Source organism: Gobio gobio (assembly GCF_949357685.1).
Source record: "Gobio gobio genome assembly, chromosome: 11".
Taxonomy (NCBI): Eukaryota; Metazoa; Chordata; class Actinopteri; order Cypriniformes; family Gobionidae; genus Gobio; species Gobio gobio.
The window spans coordinates 21416248-21433747 of NC_137104.1; the positions used below are offsets into that span (position 1 = coordinate 21416248).

General features: G+C 46.9%; 1 protein-coding gene across 2 annotated transcripts in view; it reads left to right on the forward strand.

Annotated features, from left to right (window-relative positions):
• The window catches only part of dtnbp1b (dystrobrevin binding protein 1b), a 59864-nt gene that overhangs the window by 39480 nt on the left and 2884 nt on the right, over positions 1-17500 (forward strand). The window contains exons 2-3 of one of the 2 annotated variants that reach the window (XM_079828941.1): positions 12561-12713; positions 15767-15910. In XM_079828941.1, the coding sequence (XP_079685067.1) occupies positions 12561-12713; positions 15767-15910 (297 nt within the window). The remainder of the gene's footprint in view (positions 1-12560; positions 12714-15766; positions 15911-17500) is intronic. The other variant, XM_079828942.1, reaches the window with a different exon arrangement.

Here is a 17500-nt window from a genome sequence, read left to right on the forward strand (position 1 = left end):
TGTCACTTTTTTTCTATGCAATTCAAATGAATGGAAACTAACGTTCCCTTTCGTTCAGTCACTACGACGTACGTTAGTGACTAACGAATGGGGGTTTCGCTTAGAAGCCAATCATCTTCATCGTATTCAACAGCGCCCAATGGCAGTGCCAATGCCATGGGCATGCGGAATTTGCATGCGTAACTCCGCCCCACCTCGTGGGTATATAAGGAAGTACGCTGCGAACATCGCATTATGTTTCTGCTTTGGAGCCAAGAGGATCTCTTCACTCCTACAAGCCTGATCTGAGTCATCGACAGCTTTCGAGACGAGCAGCTTTCCAGAGGCGTTGGTGTTACGGCTCGTTCCAGTGATCATCATACTGCCTGCCTGCTGATCTGCGCAGTGGTCTGCTAGACAGCTGGTGTGTGGTCCCTGGGCGCTTCGGCGTTCTCTGCGAGGCTTTCCTCTCATAAAAGAGCTTACACGTGACGCGTCCTTTTCAGGATGTCTCGTCCGTGTACTTCTGGGTGTGGTCGGTTGCTTTCCTCCTCTGATGGGCACGAACACTGTCTGGTATGTTTGGGCTTTCAGCATGCTCAGACAGCGTTCGCGGATGAGTCATGTTCTCACTGCGGGAACATGACCATCGCAATGTTGCGGTCAAGACTCCATGACCTTCGTACTGAAGTGAGAGTCCCCTCTACCACACCCCGATCTACTGAGTCCCAGAGGCCCAGTACTTCGGCTGGTGGTCAGGGTGACTTGACGGTTACGGTGTGGAACAAAGCCCCGACGCTCATGCCTCGGGCCACACCCCCGTGAGGCATGAGTGTTCAGATGCAGATCGCGGGGCCGGCTCCGGCCCCCCCGCGCATCTCATTTGGCGCTCCGGAGGAGGATGCGATGTCGATCACCGCATCACAAGGTGGGCTCGAGTCCTCTGGAGATGATGACTCGGCTGTGCTGCCGCCCTCGGGCGTGCCAGCATTGCCCGAGTCAGATCCAGAGCTGACAGCCATGTTGTCTCGGGCAGCCGCGAGTTTAGGGATCGAGTGGAACCCTCCACCCTGTCCCGAACGCTCAAGGCTCGATGATTGGTTTTTGGGGGCTCGCGCTGACACCCGTCAGTCCTTGCCCTCAATACCTTTCTTTCCCGAGCTGCATGAGGAACTCACGCGGTCCTGGAAGTCCCCGTTGTCTTCCCGTGACCGTTCACTGACTTCCTCCGCCTTCTCCGTCCTCGATGGGGCGGCAGCTAAAGGGTACACTGGGGTCCCTCCAGTTGAACGTTCTGTTGCGATGCAACTGTGTCCTCAGAGCGCTTCAACCTGGCGTGGTGATCCTAAGCACCCCTCCAAAGCCTGTCGATTCACATCAACCTTGGTGTCGAAATCGCACAGAGCCGCGGGGCAGGCTGCCGCTTCGCTGCATGCCATGGCGATCCTCCAGGTCTACCAGGCCAGGATCCTCAAGGACATGCACGAGGGTGGAGTTGATCCGGGGCTCTTAAATGAGCTGCGTGCCGCCACCGACCTCGCTCTCCGGGCGACGAAGGTGACCGCACGCTCCCTGGGTCAAGTGATGTCCACAAATGTGGTCCAGGAGCGTCACCTGTGGCTGAACCTGGCCGATATGCGGGACACCGAGCGAACCCGGTTCCTCGATGCCCCCATATCCCAGGCCGGCCTCTTCGGCGGGGCGGTTGAGGACTTTGCCCAACAGTTCTCAATCGCCCAGAAGCAGACTGAGGCAATCAAACACGTACTGCCCCGGCGGCCAGCTGCTGCCTCCACCCAGCCGCCGGCACAGTCGCCTCAGTCTGCTCCACGCCGAGGACGCCCTCCTAAGGCTCCCGCCCCTCCCACCCGGTCCAAGCAGCAGCCTTCACCCGGGCCGGGTCGCGGAGGAAGCCGTAGGAAGGCGTCCAAGTCCCCTCAGGCCGCCCCGCGCCCCGCTAAACGCCAGGCCAAGCGGCGCTCCTGAGATGGACGCTCAGGGATGGGAAATTCTTTCAAGGAGATGGTAGCAGGACCACTCCTTCCCCCGGTGGAGGGCCGGGGGAGAATCCTTTGTTCAGCTGCTGGCCCCCGGGTCAGCAGCACCCTATGTTGGTCAAAGAAAGAATTAACACTCCCATCCCTGAGCCCACAGAGTCCGGTGATGACGGTGCGCGCCACCCACGGGTCCCGCCACTCGCATCCCACTCTGTCGCCAGCCTCCTGGCAGAGAAGACCCCAGTGGAACGCTTGTCCTTCCCTGGTCTCCTCTGTCAGGACGCAGCTGTCAACCGTGCCCCCGCACCGGGACGCCCCACAGCCTCCCATGTCCGGGCCGGTGACGCTGCATCGCTGCAAGCCCACACCGGGTACGTCTGTACACCGTATGGCCCCGCTGGTGCAGTTTCTGGATGTCTGGCTTCAGCTTCCAGGGCTGTCCCGCTGGGTCGAGCGGACCGTCAGGCGCGGCTACGCGATTCAGTTCGCGCAGGTTCCTCCCTGCTTCCGGGGAGTCCGTTCCACCATGATCGGGGCCAACGCCCCCGTCATGCGAGCGGAGATTGCCACCCTACTGGCGAAGGGTGCGATCGAACCTGTCCCTCCAGCCGAGATGAATTGCGGGTTTTACAGCCCGTACTTTATTGTACCCAAAAAGACCGGTGGGCTACGGCCAATCCTGGACCTGCGCGTCTTGAACCGTTACCTTCACCGGTTTCCGTTCAAGATGTTGACAGCGAAACGCCTTTTCGAATGCGTTCGTCCACACGATTGGTTTGCATCGATCGACCTGAAGGACGCCTACTTCCATGTCTCCATTTTGCCTCGACACAGACCGTTCCTACCGTTTGCTTTCGAGGGGCGGGCATATCAGTACGCAGTTCTACCATTCGGGCTATCTCTGTCCCCTCGCGTCTTTACGAAGATTGCCGAGGCAGCCCTTGCGCCCCTTCGGCAGCACGGGGTCCGCATCCTGAACTACCTCGACGACTGGCTCATACTGGGTCCCTCTCGAGAGCAGGTTTGCGGACACAGAGATCTGGTGCTCCATCACCTAGCCCGTCTGGGCCTTCGGGTCAACTGGGAGAAGAGCAAACTTTGCCCCGCGCAGAGGATCTCTTTTCTCGGTATGGATATCGACTCGGTCGCCATGTGTGCGCAGCTTTCGAGCGAGCGCGCGCAGTCTCTGCTGACTTCCCTTCGACAACTCGAGGGCAAGAGTGCGGTTCCACTGAAACACTTTCAGAGGCTCCTGGGGCATATGGCATCTGCAGCCGCGGTAACGCCGCTCGGATTGCTTCATATGAGACCGCTTCAGCACTGGCTACGCGATCGAGTCCCGAGATGGGCATGGCGGTCTGGCACGCTCCGGGTCCCAGTGACCCGGGCCTGCTTACAGACACTCACCCCGTGGTCGAACCTCAAGTTTCTACGGACCGGAGTGTCCTTAGAACGAGCTTCCCGGCATGTTGTTGTGACAACAGATGCATCATCCACGGGCTGGGGTGCCATGTGCAATGGACAAGCAGCCGCGGGCTCCTGGACAGGACCCCAGCGCCTTCTGCATGTCAATTGCCTCGAGTTACTGGCTGTACGGTTCGCCCTGCACCGCTTCCGAGCGTTGCTGAAGGGTCAACATGTGCTAGTCAGGACAGACAACACGGCCGTAGTAGCGTACATCAACCACCAGGGCGGTCTACGCTCCCACCGTATGTCTCAACTCGCCCGCCATCTCGTTTTGTGGAGTCAGAAGCGCCTGAGGTCCCTTCGTGCTGTCCACATCCCTGGAGACCTGAACTGTGCAGCCGACGAGCTCTCACGGTTTCAGCCTCTCCCCGGAGAGTGGAGACTCCACCCCCAGACGATCCAGCTGATATGGGAACGGTTCGGCGACGCACAGGTAGATCTGTTTGCCTCCCAGGACTCTTCCCATTGCTCCCTGTATTATTCCCTGACCGAGGGCACCCTCGGCACGGATGCACTGGCGCACAGCTGGCCGTCAGGGCTACGCAAGTATGCGTTTCCCCCAGTGAGCCTTCTTGCACGGGTACTGTGCAAGATCAGGGAGGACAAGGAGCAGGTCGTCTTGGTCGCCCCGCTTTGGCACGGCCAGACCTGGTTCCCAGAACTCTTACTCCTTGCGACAGCCCCTCCCTGGCCTATTCCTCTGAGACCGGACCTCCTTACTCAGAGACGGGGCACCTTTTGGCACCCGCGTCCAGCGTTCTGGAAGCTCCACGTGTGGCTTCTGGACGGGACACGGTAGGTTTGAGTAGCCTTCCACCTGCGGTGGTCGCTACCATCACTTCCGCTAGAGCTGAGTCTACACGACGTCTCTACGCGTTGAAGTGGAACCTCTTCGTCACATGGTGCTCTTCCCGCCAAGAAGACCCCTGGAAATGCCCGATCGGGTCCGTGCTATCGTTTCTCCAGGAGGGGGTGGAGCGAAGGCTGTCTCCCTCCACCCTTAAAGTGTACGTGGCCGCAATATCTGCCTACCACGATCTCCTGGGAGACAAAAAGGTAAGTCAGCACGACCTGATCATCAGGTTCCTGAGGGGGGCGAGGAGACTGAATCCTCCTCGCTCTCCTCTCGTTCCCTCTTGGGACCTCTCAGTAGTCTTAAGTGCTCTGCATAGGCCTCCCTTTGAGCCTTTGCGGTCGGCCGAGATTAAGTTCTTGTCTATGAAGACGGCTCTGCTGACCGCATTGGCCTCGCTTAAGAGGGTCGGGGACCTGCAAGCATTTTCGGTTGACGAAGCGTGCCTTGAGTTCGGGCCGGCTAACTCTCACGTGATCCTGAGACCCCGGCCCGGATATGTGCCCAAGGTTCCTACCACTCCGTTCCGAGATCAGGTGGTGAACCTGCAAGCGCTGCCTTTGGAGGAGGCAGACCCAGCCTTGGCATTGCTCTGTCCAGTACGCGCTCTCCGCGCCTACGTAGACATGACGCAGTGTTTCAGGACCTCAGACCAGCTCTTTGTCTGTTATGGTGGAGAGCGGAAGGGAAGCGCTCTCTCAAAGCAGAGGTTGTCTCACTGGATAGTGGACACCATTGTTTTGGCATACCAGCAGCAAGGCCGACCATGTCCCCTTGGTGTGAGGGCACACTCCACCCGGAGTGTGGCCTCCTCTTGGGCTCTAGCGCATGGCGCCTCGCTAACAGACATCTGCAGAGCTGCAGGCTGGGCGACACCCAACACATTCGCCAGATTCTACAATCTCCGAGTGGAGCCAGTGTCCGACTATGTACTCGCCCCTACGGGTGGCCGGTAATGGGCCAGGCTCAGGTGTCTTCGCTTGCTCGCCATTCCACTCCAAGGACTGGATACGTGCGATATTTTCCTCAGGTGAGCTCCCCGAGAGCCCTGAGCTCCTCCAGCACTGTCGACGCCGACATCAGTTCAGTCTGCCCTTTCGAGCCCAGACCCTCATGTCCGGCCAGGTGCTCCGTGTGCATGGTTCCCCTCCGGCGACCCCCACACGAGTATTCCCACCGTAAGCCTCCTCAGTGAGCAGGTGTCTTTCCCTTGGCAAGTCCCTGCCACCCCTAGGGTTAAAAATCCACCTTCGGCTGGTACCCTAGAGATCTTCCATATGCAACCCTCAGCGGGTCATATGTGTATTCTCTAAGTCCTCCCTACGGTAGGCATCTTGGCATTCCCTCACTGGGATATGCTTCCCAGTGTACCTTGGTATTCCTGTGATAAGTGGGAGTCCTAGGGCCTTAAGTGGCGGGATCTCACACTTACGCAGGGCACTGGATGACAGCTGAGTGGCGTTGTTGAATAGGATCCCCCATTCGTTAGTCACTAACGTACGTCGTAGTGACTGAACGAAAGGGAACGTCTCGGTTACGTATGTAACCCTCGTTCCCTGAGGAGGGAACGGAGACGTACGTTTCCTTAGCCACGTCAGCTGTGCTGCCTGGAACGCGGAGTTCAGTCTTGGCTCCTGCAGCAGTAACATAATGCGATGTTCGCAGCGTACTTCCTTATATACCCACGAGGTGGGGCGGAGTTACGCATGCAAATTCCGCATGCCCATGGCATTGGCACTGCCATTGGGCGCTGTTGAATACGATGAAGATGATTGGCTTCTAAGCGAAACCCCCATTCGTTAGTCACTAACGTACGTCGTAGTGACTGAACGAAAGGGAACGAGGGTTACATACGTAACCGAGACGTTTTCCAGCTTTAAAGTCCCATAAAAGTAGTCAGTATTACACCCTTTTCTAAACAAAGAGGTCTAATCAGGGAAAATTGTGGTCTAAAGGTTGAATGTGGAAAATATCCAATGTACGCTATTCAAAGTTGGAAACACTGTGGCTGTGCAGCTGTGAGTTTTGATATGGAATCCAAAAGCTCTTGTATTGTGCAGATTTTGCTAAGTACCAGTGGAAGATTAAAGGCCAGTTCATACCAAGAATGATAACTATAACAATAACTTTTTAAAAATAGCAAAGGAGTCCAACTATAATGATAACGACACAGGGAAATGATATCATTGGGATCACTTATGCCATGTTTTTACAGAACATTACTGCAGTGAGTGCTTACAATAAAGAGAGCGCAATGTCTGTTGGTGGTGCTTTTAGACTAACCATGTATAAATTCTTAAGTCAACACCATTGCTGAGAATTTTGTCCTTAATGTAGTTATTTTATAGTTATTTTTATTATTATTTTAAGTTCCAATATTGAAATTCTTAATCATCCAAAGTGCTACGATTTGCTAACATTCTGTGAGTCTCGACTCCACTAGAACAGCTGTTCTCAACCATTAGGCAAACATCCATCTCAAGATGACAAAATGCACATAAAAATGGGAAGATCCAGAGATCCCACTGTCTGGAAAACCTGAATATATAAGATATAGCCTAATTTTAAAACTGTGTAGACCTTGTAGACCTGAAAAATGTGTGTAAATTAAAGGTGCAGTATGTAATATTGAGTTGTCATATTATAATAACTTGCTGTATAGAATTGTTTTTCAGAGAAACAAGGGAACTTGTTTTCTAAATATCTGCAAACATATTATGTATGGTATTTTAATGCTTTAGTACAGTCAAAAAAAATTATTTAATGAATATACATTTTAATAGTTATTCCCAGCTCTACAATATTATATCATGCAAAAACCTCTGGAATACTAAAATGCAATGCTGCGTTCACACCAAACGCGAATAGAGCACCAGGAGCGAGTGATTTCAATGTCAATGGAAAGGCGCGTTGACACGCGTCTGGAGGTTCGTACAGTTCGTACAAATGACGCAAATTTGACACGAATTGAGCGTCTGACGCCCGAGTTGAAAATTTTGAACTTTACCGTCAATTCGCGCCACGTTAACCAATCAGAAGCCTGCTTGCTGCTGTCCCGTGGTAAAGTGACTTGATGAGAAACCCCACATAATTTAAAAATACTACTATTGTGTCACAAAATGTAGTTTTAAGACTTTTTCAGGTGAGAATGAGGTTGTTTAAAGCTCAAATCTGTGGTTTATTTATAAAGAAAGCATTTTTTTTTTTTATTATCTTGCATTTTTGGAGTTGTGAGATCCAGGCGATCACCGGGCACTCAGCGTTTATTAACCCCAGCGAGAGCAGCCTTTCCTCGGCTAGTCCTTCGGAAGTTTTCCGCTGGCTCTGATGTCCTGTAGTGGTTTGTCTTGTGTATATCTAACAGGCGATCTTTGGTGTCATGAATCTATAATTTGTTGTCTGCCAAATCGTTTTGACTGAGGGCAAAGAGAAGTTTCATAACTTTATTTTTTTTTAGGATATTTAAATATACATGCAGTGAAGATAATGTAGGCTAGGCAGTGCATTGCCTGAACCACATTTGTGTGGCTATTAATGTTTAATATATATTTTTAATGAAAATGAAAAGAGGCAGAGTGGTGTTTTATGACATATTTCTCCTGGAGCGTCTTGAACGCACGTCTATTTAGTTTCAAACGCTCGATTTATACGCGCATCCAATTCGCTGAGCGAATGGATTCAAAATGTTCAAGCGTCCAACTAGATGCGGTAGACGCGATTTTGACGCTCTATTCGCGTTTGGTGTGAACGGAGCATAACTATTTTAATTTTAATGATAATTATTTTAGTTATTTTTTTTATTTACATATACTGTAAACTAGGAGATTAAAATAAGTTTTTAAAACAAAACTAGCGAGCCTTTGAATATTCCAGTGGACACTAGCCGCTTTTCCATCGTTGGGCCGAACGGTTCTTAGAATGGTAAGGAACGGTTCCAGTTGTGTTTCCACTTGAGCCTGGTACGGCCCGGCAGGATTACAAACCGTTCTCAACCTGAAATTCTCGGCACGGTTGTCTAAAAGTGGCTTCTGAGGGGCCTTGGAGTCAAAAAGGTTAAGAACCACTGCGCTAAAAGTTGAAGTATTCTCTATAGCTCTCTATCTCTATATTCTTTAGGCCTCTGTATTTCTTAACTCAAAATTCTCTGGTCCTCTTTAAGACTCAGTATTCGCTGAGAAGAAAGTAAGGAGGTTTTGGTCTCAGGTCAGTGCATCTGGACAGCAGCAGCAAAGAGTGAAGCTCCTCTCAGGAGAAATAACAGTCTGAAGGAGAACTAGACTTCTAACACAAGCTGAACTGTCTTTCTGAGCAGCTCTTTTCTCAGACGGCCCTTTGGGAGCAAATTCAGTCTGGACAGGCTGAGAAGCAATATCTCATGTTTCTGTAGGCTGTCACACACAGACTCTTCTATTAGTCATAATAATCAGATTGCAACATCATCTACACACAAGCATATGCACAGAGCATCATTAAATTAACTGTAATGAGGCATTACATAATACTAACTTGCATTAGTGAGAGAATGAGTCTATTATGATTATAAAATGGAAACTGGGAAGATTAATCATGTCACATGCAAAGGGATAAGTGTGGTATCGTGGTATCTAGATGCCCATGTTAAAGACGATCGAGACAGTGAGTCCGAAAAGTTAAGTCAGAAGTCAGTGTATTGAAGTATGTGTGTGTGCCGTGAACAGACTTGGTTAAAGAGCGTGTATGATGGTAAATGGAGAGGAGACAAGCATGCACTGGAGCACTATTCTTTGATGAAAAAACAGAGACCAGAGCTGCTTCCCTCAGGACGACCACAGACATGAATTAATGGCACAGACAGACCAAACAAAAAGACACAAACACACATGCTGTGCTTTCTGCTAAACTGAATATCACACACACACGCACGAATGCACGCACGCACGCACGCACACACACACACACACACACGTTTGTTTTTGTGAAATGTGAGGACATTCCATAGGCGTAATGGTTTTTATACCGTACAAACCGTATTTTCTATCCCCTTACACTGCCCCTGCCCCTAAACCTAGCCCTCACAGGAGACTGTGCAGTTCACTTTCTGTGAAAAAAAACTTGTTCTGTATGATTTATAAGCATTTTGAAAAGTGAGGACATGGGGAACGTCCTCATATTTCACCCTCTTTTTGTAATACCTATGTCATACCCATGTCATTATACACATTTGTGTCCTGATATTTCACGCAAACATGCCCACACACACACACACACACACACACACACACACACACACACACACACACACACACACACACACACACACACACACACACACACTCACACACACACTCACACACACACACACACACACACACACACACACACACACACACACACACACACACACACACACACACACACACACACACACACACACACACACACACACACACACACACACACACACACACACACACACACACACACACACACACACACACACACACACAGAGGGTCAGGTCTCTAGTCCAATAAAGGAGCCATAGCTTTCCACATTCATTCCAGCTCACAGGAAAGCTAAAAGAGTCAGTGAAATTGATGGAAAGACGACAGAATATGAGAAATTGAGACAAAGGATAAGAGAGATACAGACCTGGAATTTCTGGAATCTGGAAACTGAGGGATGGAAAGAGGTCTCCTCTTCCCACAAACACTAAGCCAGCACAGTAATGAGATATTACTGAATATGTGGTTGATTCTTACTTTTTGCAGGACTATAGAAGTGCCACTACTATAACAACGATCAAGCTAAAAGTAAAAATTAATGTTTACATAAACACTTTACAAACTGACCAATAAATGTCCATATTACATATTTAAATACATTTTTAAAATGTAGTTAAATATAACAATAACACACACACATGTCTGGTTCACTATCTTTGCGAGGACTCTCCATAGACATAATGGTTTTTACTGTACAAACTGTATATTCTATCCCCTTACACTAACCCTACCCCTAAACCTACCCATCACACAAAACTTTCTGTATTTTTACATTTTCAAAAAACATATTATGTATGATTTATAAACTTATTTCTTCATGGGGACCTCAATTTAGGTCACCACAGTGACACGAGTCCCCATGAGTTAGTGTGCATTCAGGTTGAAGTCCCCACCGGAATAGAAAAAAATTTACACACACATAGGCAGACACACACACACACACACACACACACACACACACACACACACACACACACACACACACACACACACACACACACACACACACACACACACACACACACACACACACACACACACACACACACACACACACACACACACACACACACACACACACACACACACACACACACACACACACACACACACACACACACACACACACACACACACACACACACACACACACACACACACACACACACACACACACACACACACACACACACACACACACACACACACACACACACACACACACACACACACACACACACACACACACACACACACACACACACACGTTATGTTGTCATGTGTTATGGGGACTTTCCATGGACACAATGATTTTATACTATACAAACTGTATATTCTAGCCCCAAACCTTACCCCATAAACCTACCTGGCCGAGGGACTGTAAGAACCGAATGAGCGCCACCGGCCTCGCCCCATTCTCACGGTCCCTTGCCTCGCTGCTTTCCCCAATACCCATCACGCATTTTTACAATTTAAAAAAACATAATATAGTCTAATTTATAAGCTATTTTCCTCATGGGGACCAGCAAATGTCCCCACAAGGATTTCAGATTTTGTCATCTTTGTGGGGACATTTTGTCCTCATAACGGAGGATTTACCTGGACCACACACACATTGATTACTGATTCCTCTAAATTGTTTGTTTTAAAGATCCTATGAAATAAAAATGGGTGTTTTGTCCACTTAGTTCTTGTCTATTAGCTTTGAGGCCATCTACTGTATGCTAGAGTACTGTTGACAAACATCTTTTAGCAGACAATTTACAGTCTTTCACTTATTGGTGACTCATCTTGCAATCAAAGGCATGTCCATTTTTGTTATTGCTTTATTATTGCAGTTTCTTTGTTATTTAAGGTGCATTCAGTAGTTTTTAGCTAGTTTTTCCATGTACACCGCAATGGTGTTAGACGCTGCACTGCCCTAATGAACTAATGAGTTTTAAAGAATGGTTTACACAATAATTAATTCAATTACCTGTCCAACAAAACAAAAGCAACTTGGGCATCAATACTCATTTTCTCCATTATCAAATCTTTCCACCTTACATATGCCGTAGAGATGTTTAAGGTTTTTTTTTTTTTTCATTCTTTCTGGCTTCTGACCTTTTCTACTTCTTGTGACGTACAGGTACTGATTCACCTGTTGTCTCCACTGGTAAAGCATGATATTTTCACCTCACAGCACTACGCTACTATTGTTTCTGATGCGGCAGCCAATGAGAATTAATTTGGACATTTAGTGAAACACAGCGGGCCATGTCATTTCAGCATTAGAAATACATTAAGGAGGCTGACGCGTCGACCCTGCATAATTAAAAAAAAAACTTTTATAGAAAAATATTATGAGTACAGTCTTCATCTCACCCATTCAATGTTTCTTAATGTGTAAATCTTTTAAAATTAGCACCAAACTACTGAATGCACCTTTAATGCAGCAAAACAGATAAAAAAGTTTTACAACTATTCAATATTTCATTAGACCCTTCAGCAAGATGTACAGTAAATGCTATAGCACAATTAACTATTCAGCGTCACAGAGCTATGACGGCCGGACCCAGTTTTAGGAAATGTGGGCTAGTTATGTCCTGTCATGAGAAGACCTCTTTTCCTTTGAATATGCTGATTCAGTTCAAGCTGAGCAGAACAGAGAACTGAAAATCACTGCTAGACAGCCCTGACAACCCCCCGCTGTCCTGTCCGGACAAACGTATGCTCTTGGGAAAGCTCAGAGTGTACAGTCTGTGTTTTCAGAATGTTGCCTCATGGTTATCGCTCAGTATGAGATGACAAATTTGTGAAATGAAAAAATTACTTATTTAATCTGAACCTATCTCTGAGAACAGTTTGGCACTTTTTATGACAGGGTTATGTGTTTAATGCAAGTCTTTTGAAATGCTAGTTTACATCCCTAAACTCAAATGTGCTGCATGGGTGACTAAAATTGACAGAATCTTTTAACAGGTGTGCCTTATGACCTCTTTTTTCTTGTCCTCCAAACACAGCGGAGCTGGAGCATGCTCAGAGAGTACCGGAGGCGGAGCCTGTCCAGCCACAGGTAAAACTAAAGGACAGGCAAAAGTTCTTTGAAGAGGCTTTTCAGCAGGATATGGAACACTACCTGTCCACAGGATACCTACAGATTGCGGAGAGAAGAGGTGAGCTATGCCCATGCCCTCGGCTCAAACCTAAACCAGATCAAAATGTGTGACACTAATAAAAACAGATGCAGTTTAACAATGTACAATCTAACAAATGTTTTTATATCCCTGGGAAATGTCTCTTTAGATGATCTGGTACAAAAACACTCAGCAATCATTATTACAAATTAGAGTGCCAGCTCCACAGCACCCAACATATTCGATTGGGAAGGGTGTTCCCAGCCCTGAAGTGTTGCTTTCATCTTCCACCCGGTCAATTTGTCTAAAATGACTCAGGAGACACATGGTGCATGGAAATGTACAAAAGCAGCAAAAAAGGAATTGGAACAACAAATCCAATGGGTAATGCTGATATAATGGTAGATAAACTATACTGAAGCAGCCAATGGAAGGATAGAGAGGTGAGGCTAAGATCAGCCAGTGGGTCATTTAGAAGGTGGGGCTAGCAAAAGCCATTACTTCATTAGGTGCGTTTGACTTCATGGAGCGTTGCTCAGTCGAATCATTTTGTCCGACTTGAGACAGCGCTGACACCATATCACTGAGATGTATGCCATCATAGTACCACAAGAATGATTTGAAAGTCTTCAACTGGTTCAGTTGCTGCAGTTTCTCCAGAGTGGCCACACAAGCTCTGACGACGATATATACAGCTGTTTCATAATTGGCCAGACTGACCTTCTTGTACATACAGGCACTGTTCCCTGTGTTAAGCAGCACATAAACCTATGGGATAAACCGTACTTTCTGGTTTCTATAGGTAAAATTCAAACATATGTTTACCTGACACATATTAGATCTAATCCATTTCATCTGCGATACAGTACGCAAACACAGTGTCACTATGGGAAACAGAAAGTGTTTGACTTGACAGTTGTTTTCAACTCCTCCCCGACTGCAAGAGGCAAATCTTGCCAGCAGAAGTCGAACACACCTATTAAGAAAGCAGGTCTAAGATCAGCCATTGGGTCAAAAACAAGGGGTGGTAAAATCACCCAGCAGATTATTAAGAAGGCGGGCCAGAATAATCCATTAGGTATTACGTTAAAAAGCTAAAAATCTGCAGGGCTATGGCCCACCAGGAACTGAGTTTTTTTGCACCCCTAGGCTAGGATCAACTAATGGGTCATTAAGAAGGTGGGATTAGAATCATCCAGCGGATAATAAAGAAAGTGAGGCAAAGATCAGCCAGCGGGTCATTAAGAAGGCAGGGATACGATAGGCCATCAGGTCATAGAGAAGGTAGGGCTTGGACTAGACAGTGGGTAGTTAAGTAAGCAGTGCTTGGATCATCTAGCAGGTAATAAAGAAGGTGAGGCTAGGATTGGCCAGTAGGTCATTAAGAAGGCAGGACTGGGATTGGCCATTGGGTAATAAAGAGGGCGGGCTAGTATCAGCCAGTAGATCACTAAGATGGCAGATTGAAGATCAGCTATTGGGCAATAAAGTAGGCAAGGTTAGGACCAGCCAGTGGGTCATAAAGACGGCGGGCCTGGGATCAGGCAGCGGGTTATTAAAAAGGAGGGGCAAAATTCAGCCAAAATATCATAAACAAGGCGGGGCTAGGATCGGCCAGCAGGTCATAAAGAAGGCAGGCTATAATTGGCAAGTGGGTCATTAAGAAAGAGGGGCAAAGATCATCCAGAGGGTCATAAAGGAAACAGGCTAGCACAGGGATGCAAAACTCAGTTCTTGGAGGGCCACAGCCCTGCAGAGTTTAGTTCCGAACCCTGCTACAAAACACATACCAGAAGTTTTTTAAATAAGCCTGAACGACTTGATTTAGCTGGATCGGGTGCGTTTAAAGGGTTGAAGCTAAACTCTGCAGGGCTATGGCCCTCCAGGAACTGAGTTTTGCAACCCTAGGCTAGGATCAGCCAGTGCAGGGGTGGGCACTTCCAGTCCTGGAGGGCGACTGTCCTGCGGCGTTTAGCTCCAACCCCATTCAAACACTCCTGAACCAGCTAATCAATGTCTTCAGGATTACTAGAAGGCCCCAGGCAGGTGAGTTTTATCAGGGACAGTGGGCCTCAAGGACTGGACGTGCCCAACCCTTGGCTAGGGGGTCATTAAGAAAGTGGGGTTAGGTCATCAGGTCATAAAGAAGGTAGGAATAGGACGAGGCAGTGGATAATTAAGAAGGCATGGCTTGGATCATCAAGCAGATAATAAAGAAGGTGAGGTAAGGATTGACCAGTGAGTCAATAAGAAGGCAGTACTAGGATTGGCCATTGGGTCATAAAGAGGGTGGGGCTAGTATCAGCCATTGGGTTATTAAGAAGGCTGGGTTAAGATCAGCTAGAGTATGCCATTAAAATGGTGGGGATAAGATCAGCCACAGGTCATAAAGGATCAGCCAGTGGGTCATAAAGAAGGCAGGGCTAGGATAGGCCAGTGGGTCATTAAGAAGGCAGGGCTAGGATAGGTCAGTGGGTCATTAAGAAGGCGAGGCTATGGGCAGCAAGGTGGGAATATATGTTAATCTTCTCTCAAACCTTTATTTTAAAGGATATTATTTTTTGAGTATGGACTGGAATTATGTTGGAATTGTGTTTTGGAGAAATTCCCGACAAAGCGTGACACAGACTCTGAGTGTATGAGTGTACAGTTGTGTTTGTGTCTCAGTACTGTAAAAGGGGAGCTAACACGTCTCTCTCTTTGCTGTCCACCTCCCTGTGCCGCTGCGCTCTTACACAACCTTGAGGTACGCAGTTCACCGCTCTGCTTACTGATGTCACGCTCACACACGCACATGTGATGGGCATGCCTCACGCTGCAGTCTGTGTTTGTGAAGCATGTGCTAATGTCATCACAGAATCAACATGACTGCAAGGTGACGAATCCAGGACATAGCTTAGTACATCAAATGAGATCTGACATAACCAAATTTGTTGTTTTATTTGACAAGAGTTGACTCAAGAATTCTCTGTCCACAGAAATGCGAACTCCTTGTGTTAACATTCATCCTGGACTCAAATCCTTGATACATATTAATGATTGAAGTGTGATGCTGCAGTTATTGATGCTGTGGCTCTTCCTTTGGTTCACAGAGACAATAGGAAGCATGTCATCAATGGAGGTGAACGTGGACATGCTGGAGCAAATGGATCTGATGGATATGTCTGACCACGAGGCGTTGGATGTCTTTCTTAACTCTGGTGGCGAGGACAACAGCATGGCCTCACCGATGCTGGGTATAAATACACATAGTGATATTTCACAATAATCAATCTATATATTTACTCTGTTTTGTGTTTCCGTTCTGCACTGTAAAATGTAATTAGTTGAGTTTACTTGAAAATCGGAATTTAGCTTATTTTTGAGTTGATAAAACTTACTACACTTAGTAGAGGTAATTAGACGTCATTAGCAAAGGAGTATTGCTAACTCAATTTTACAAGTTGAGTATTTATTTGTCAACTTAAAGATTTAAGTACACTGAACTCAAAACCGTTTTCTTTATTACATTACTAGACAAATATGTGGAAACTTATTGCTTTTAATTTCTAACGCATGTATGCAAAGACAATCAAAAGAGTGATGGGAAAACAATGGACAGTGCGTTCATTTTTATTTATTAAACTGCAAATACTGTTCAAATACTTTGTGTATCAAAAATGTTCCTGAAACACAAACTTAAATAATTAGCTACTAGACTTTTAACTGCCTTTTAAATGAAGAAACATGCAGCATATCATCAGTGTTTCCTGGTCTTCACCTAGGCTGAAGCACAGGTTCTACTCTTCAGCTCAATGGTGAACTCACAAAACTCAACAGAAAATCTCAACGGCTTGTTACAAAGCAGTTTTACTTTATTTCTGTGCGTTTGAAGTCACCATTACGATGATTAGTGTTTGATTAAACACAAATAAACGCACGCTCCACTGTTGTCCCGACACTTTTGTGTGTCTTTGTATTGACAGCTTAAAACTTTGAGTAAAACATACTTGAGAAATTTAAGGCAATATTTAAATAATTTTAGGCATATTTGTTTAGTAATGTGAACAAGCTTGTTAAGAAAACGGTTTTGTTTGCTTGTACAGTGTACTTTGTTGACTGAACTAAGTAGCCTACTCAACTTTACCAATACTCAAGTTTTCTCAGTGGTTTTCTAAGTAAACTCAACTAATTACATTTTACAGTGTCTTTTGTTTTTAAGTGGAGCCTGATTGAGTTCTATAGATCTAAACCACTAGCTAATGACAAATGTGGCTTCCCTGTGTGGCGTCCTTCCTCATGTTTAAAGAACTCTTTAGCCTCACTTATGCTGAGATGCCAATAAATTAGTGCTGACATTTACCGCTGCCGTCAGCAGAACACGCTGAGATGATGTCTGTGCTGTTTGATTGCATCCAGAGAGATAAACAAACAGGTTTTACAATTATCACTAATTACAGTGCTGCACTGAAAGCCGAGTTCTCTGGATTATACAGGCAAAATGAGGACACTATACTTCCTGTTCCAAAGCCAAGTGCACTGCCTCGCTGTCTACCATTTACTTATGCACATGCCTATGAAGGCAGAATCCTAACTTAAAATGGAACCTGATAGTGACACATTCGTTTCCACTAGCGTTTGATGCCAGCATGTTGCTAAGCTAACAACTCGATTTCTACACTCTAAAAAATGCTGGGTTAAAAATAACCCAAGTTGGGTTGAAAATGGACTAGCGATTGGGTTGTTTTAACCCAGCAATTGGGTTGTTTTAAGCAAACATTTAACCCAACTGCTGGGTTAGTCCATTTTCAACCCAACTTGGGTTATTTTTAACCCAGCATTTTTAA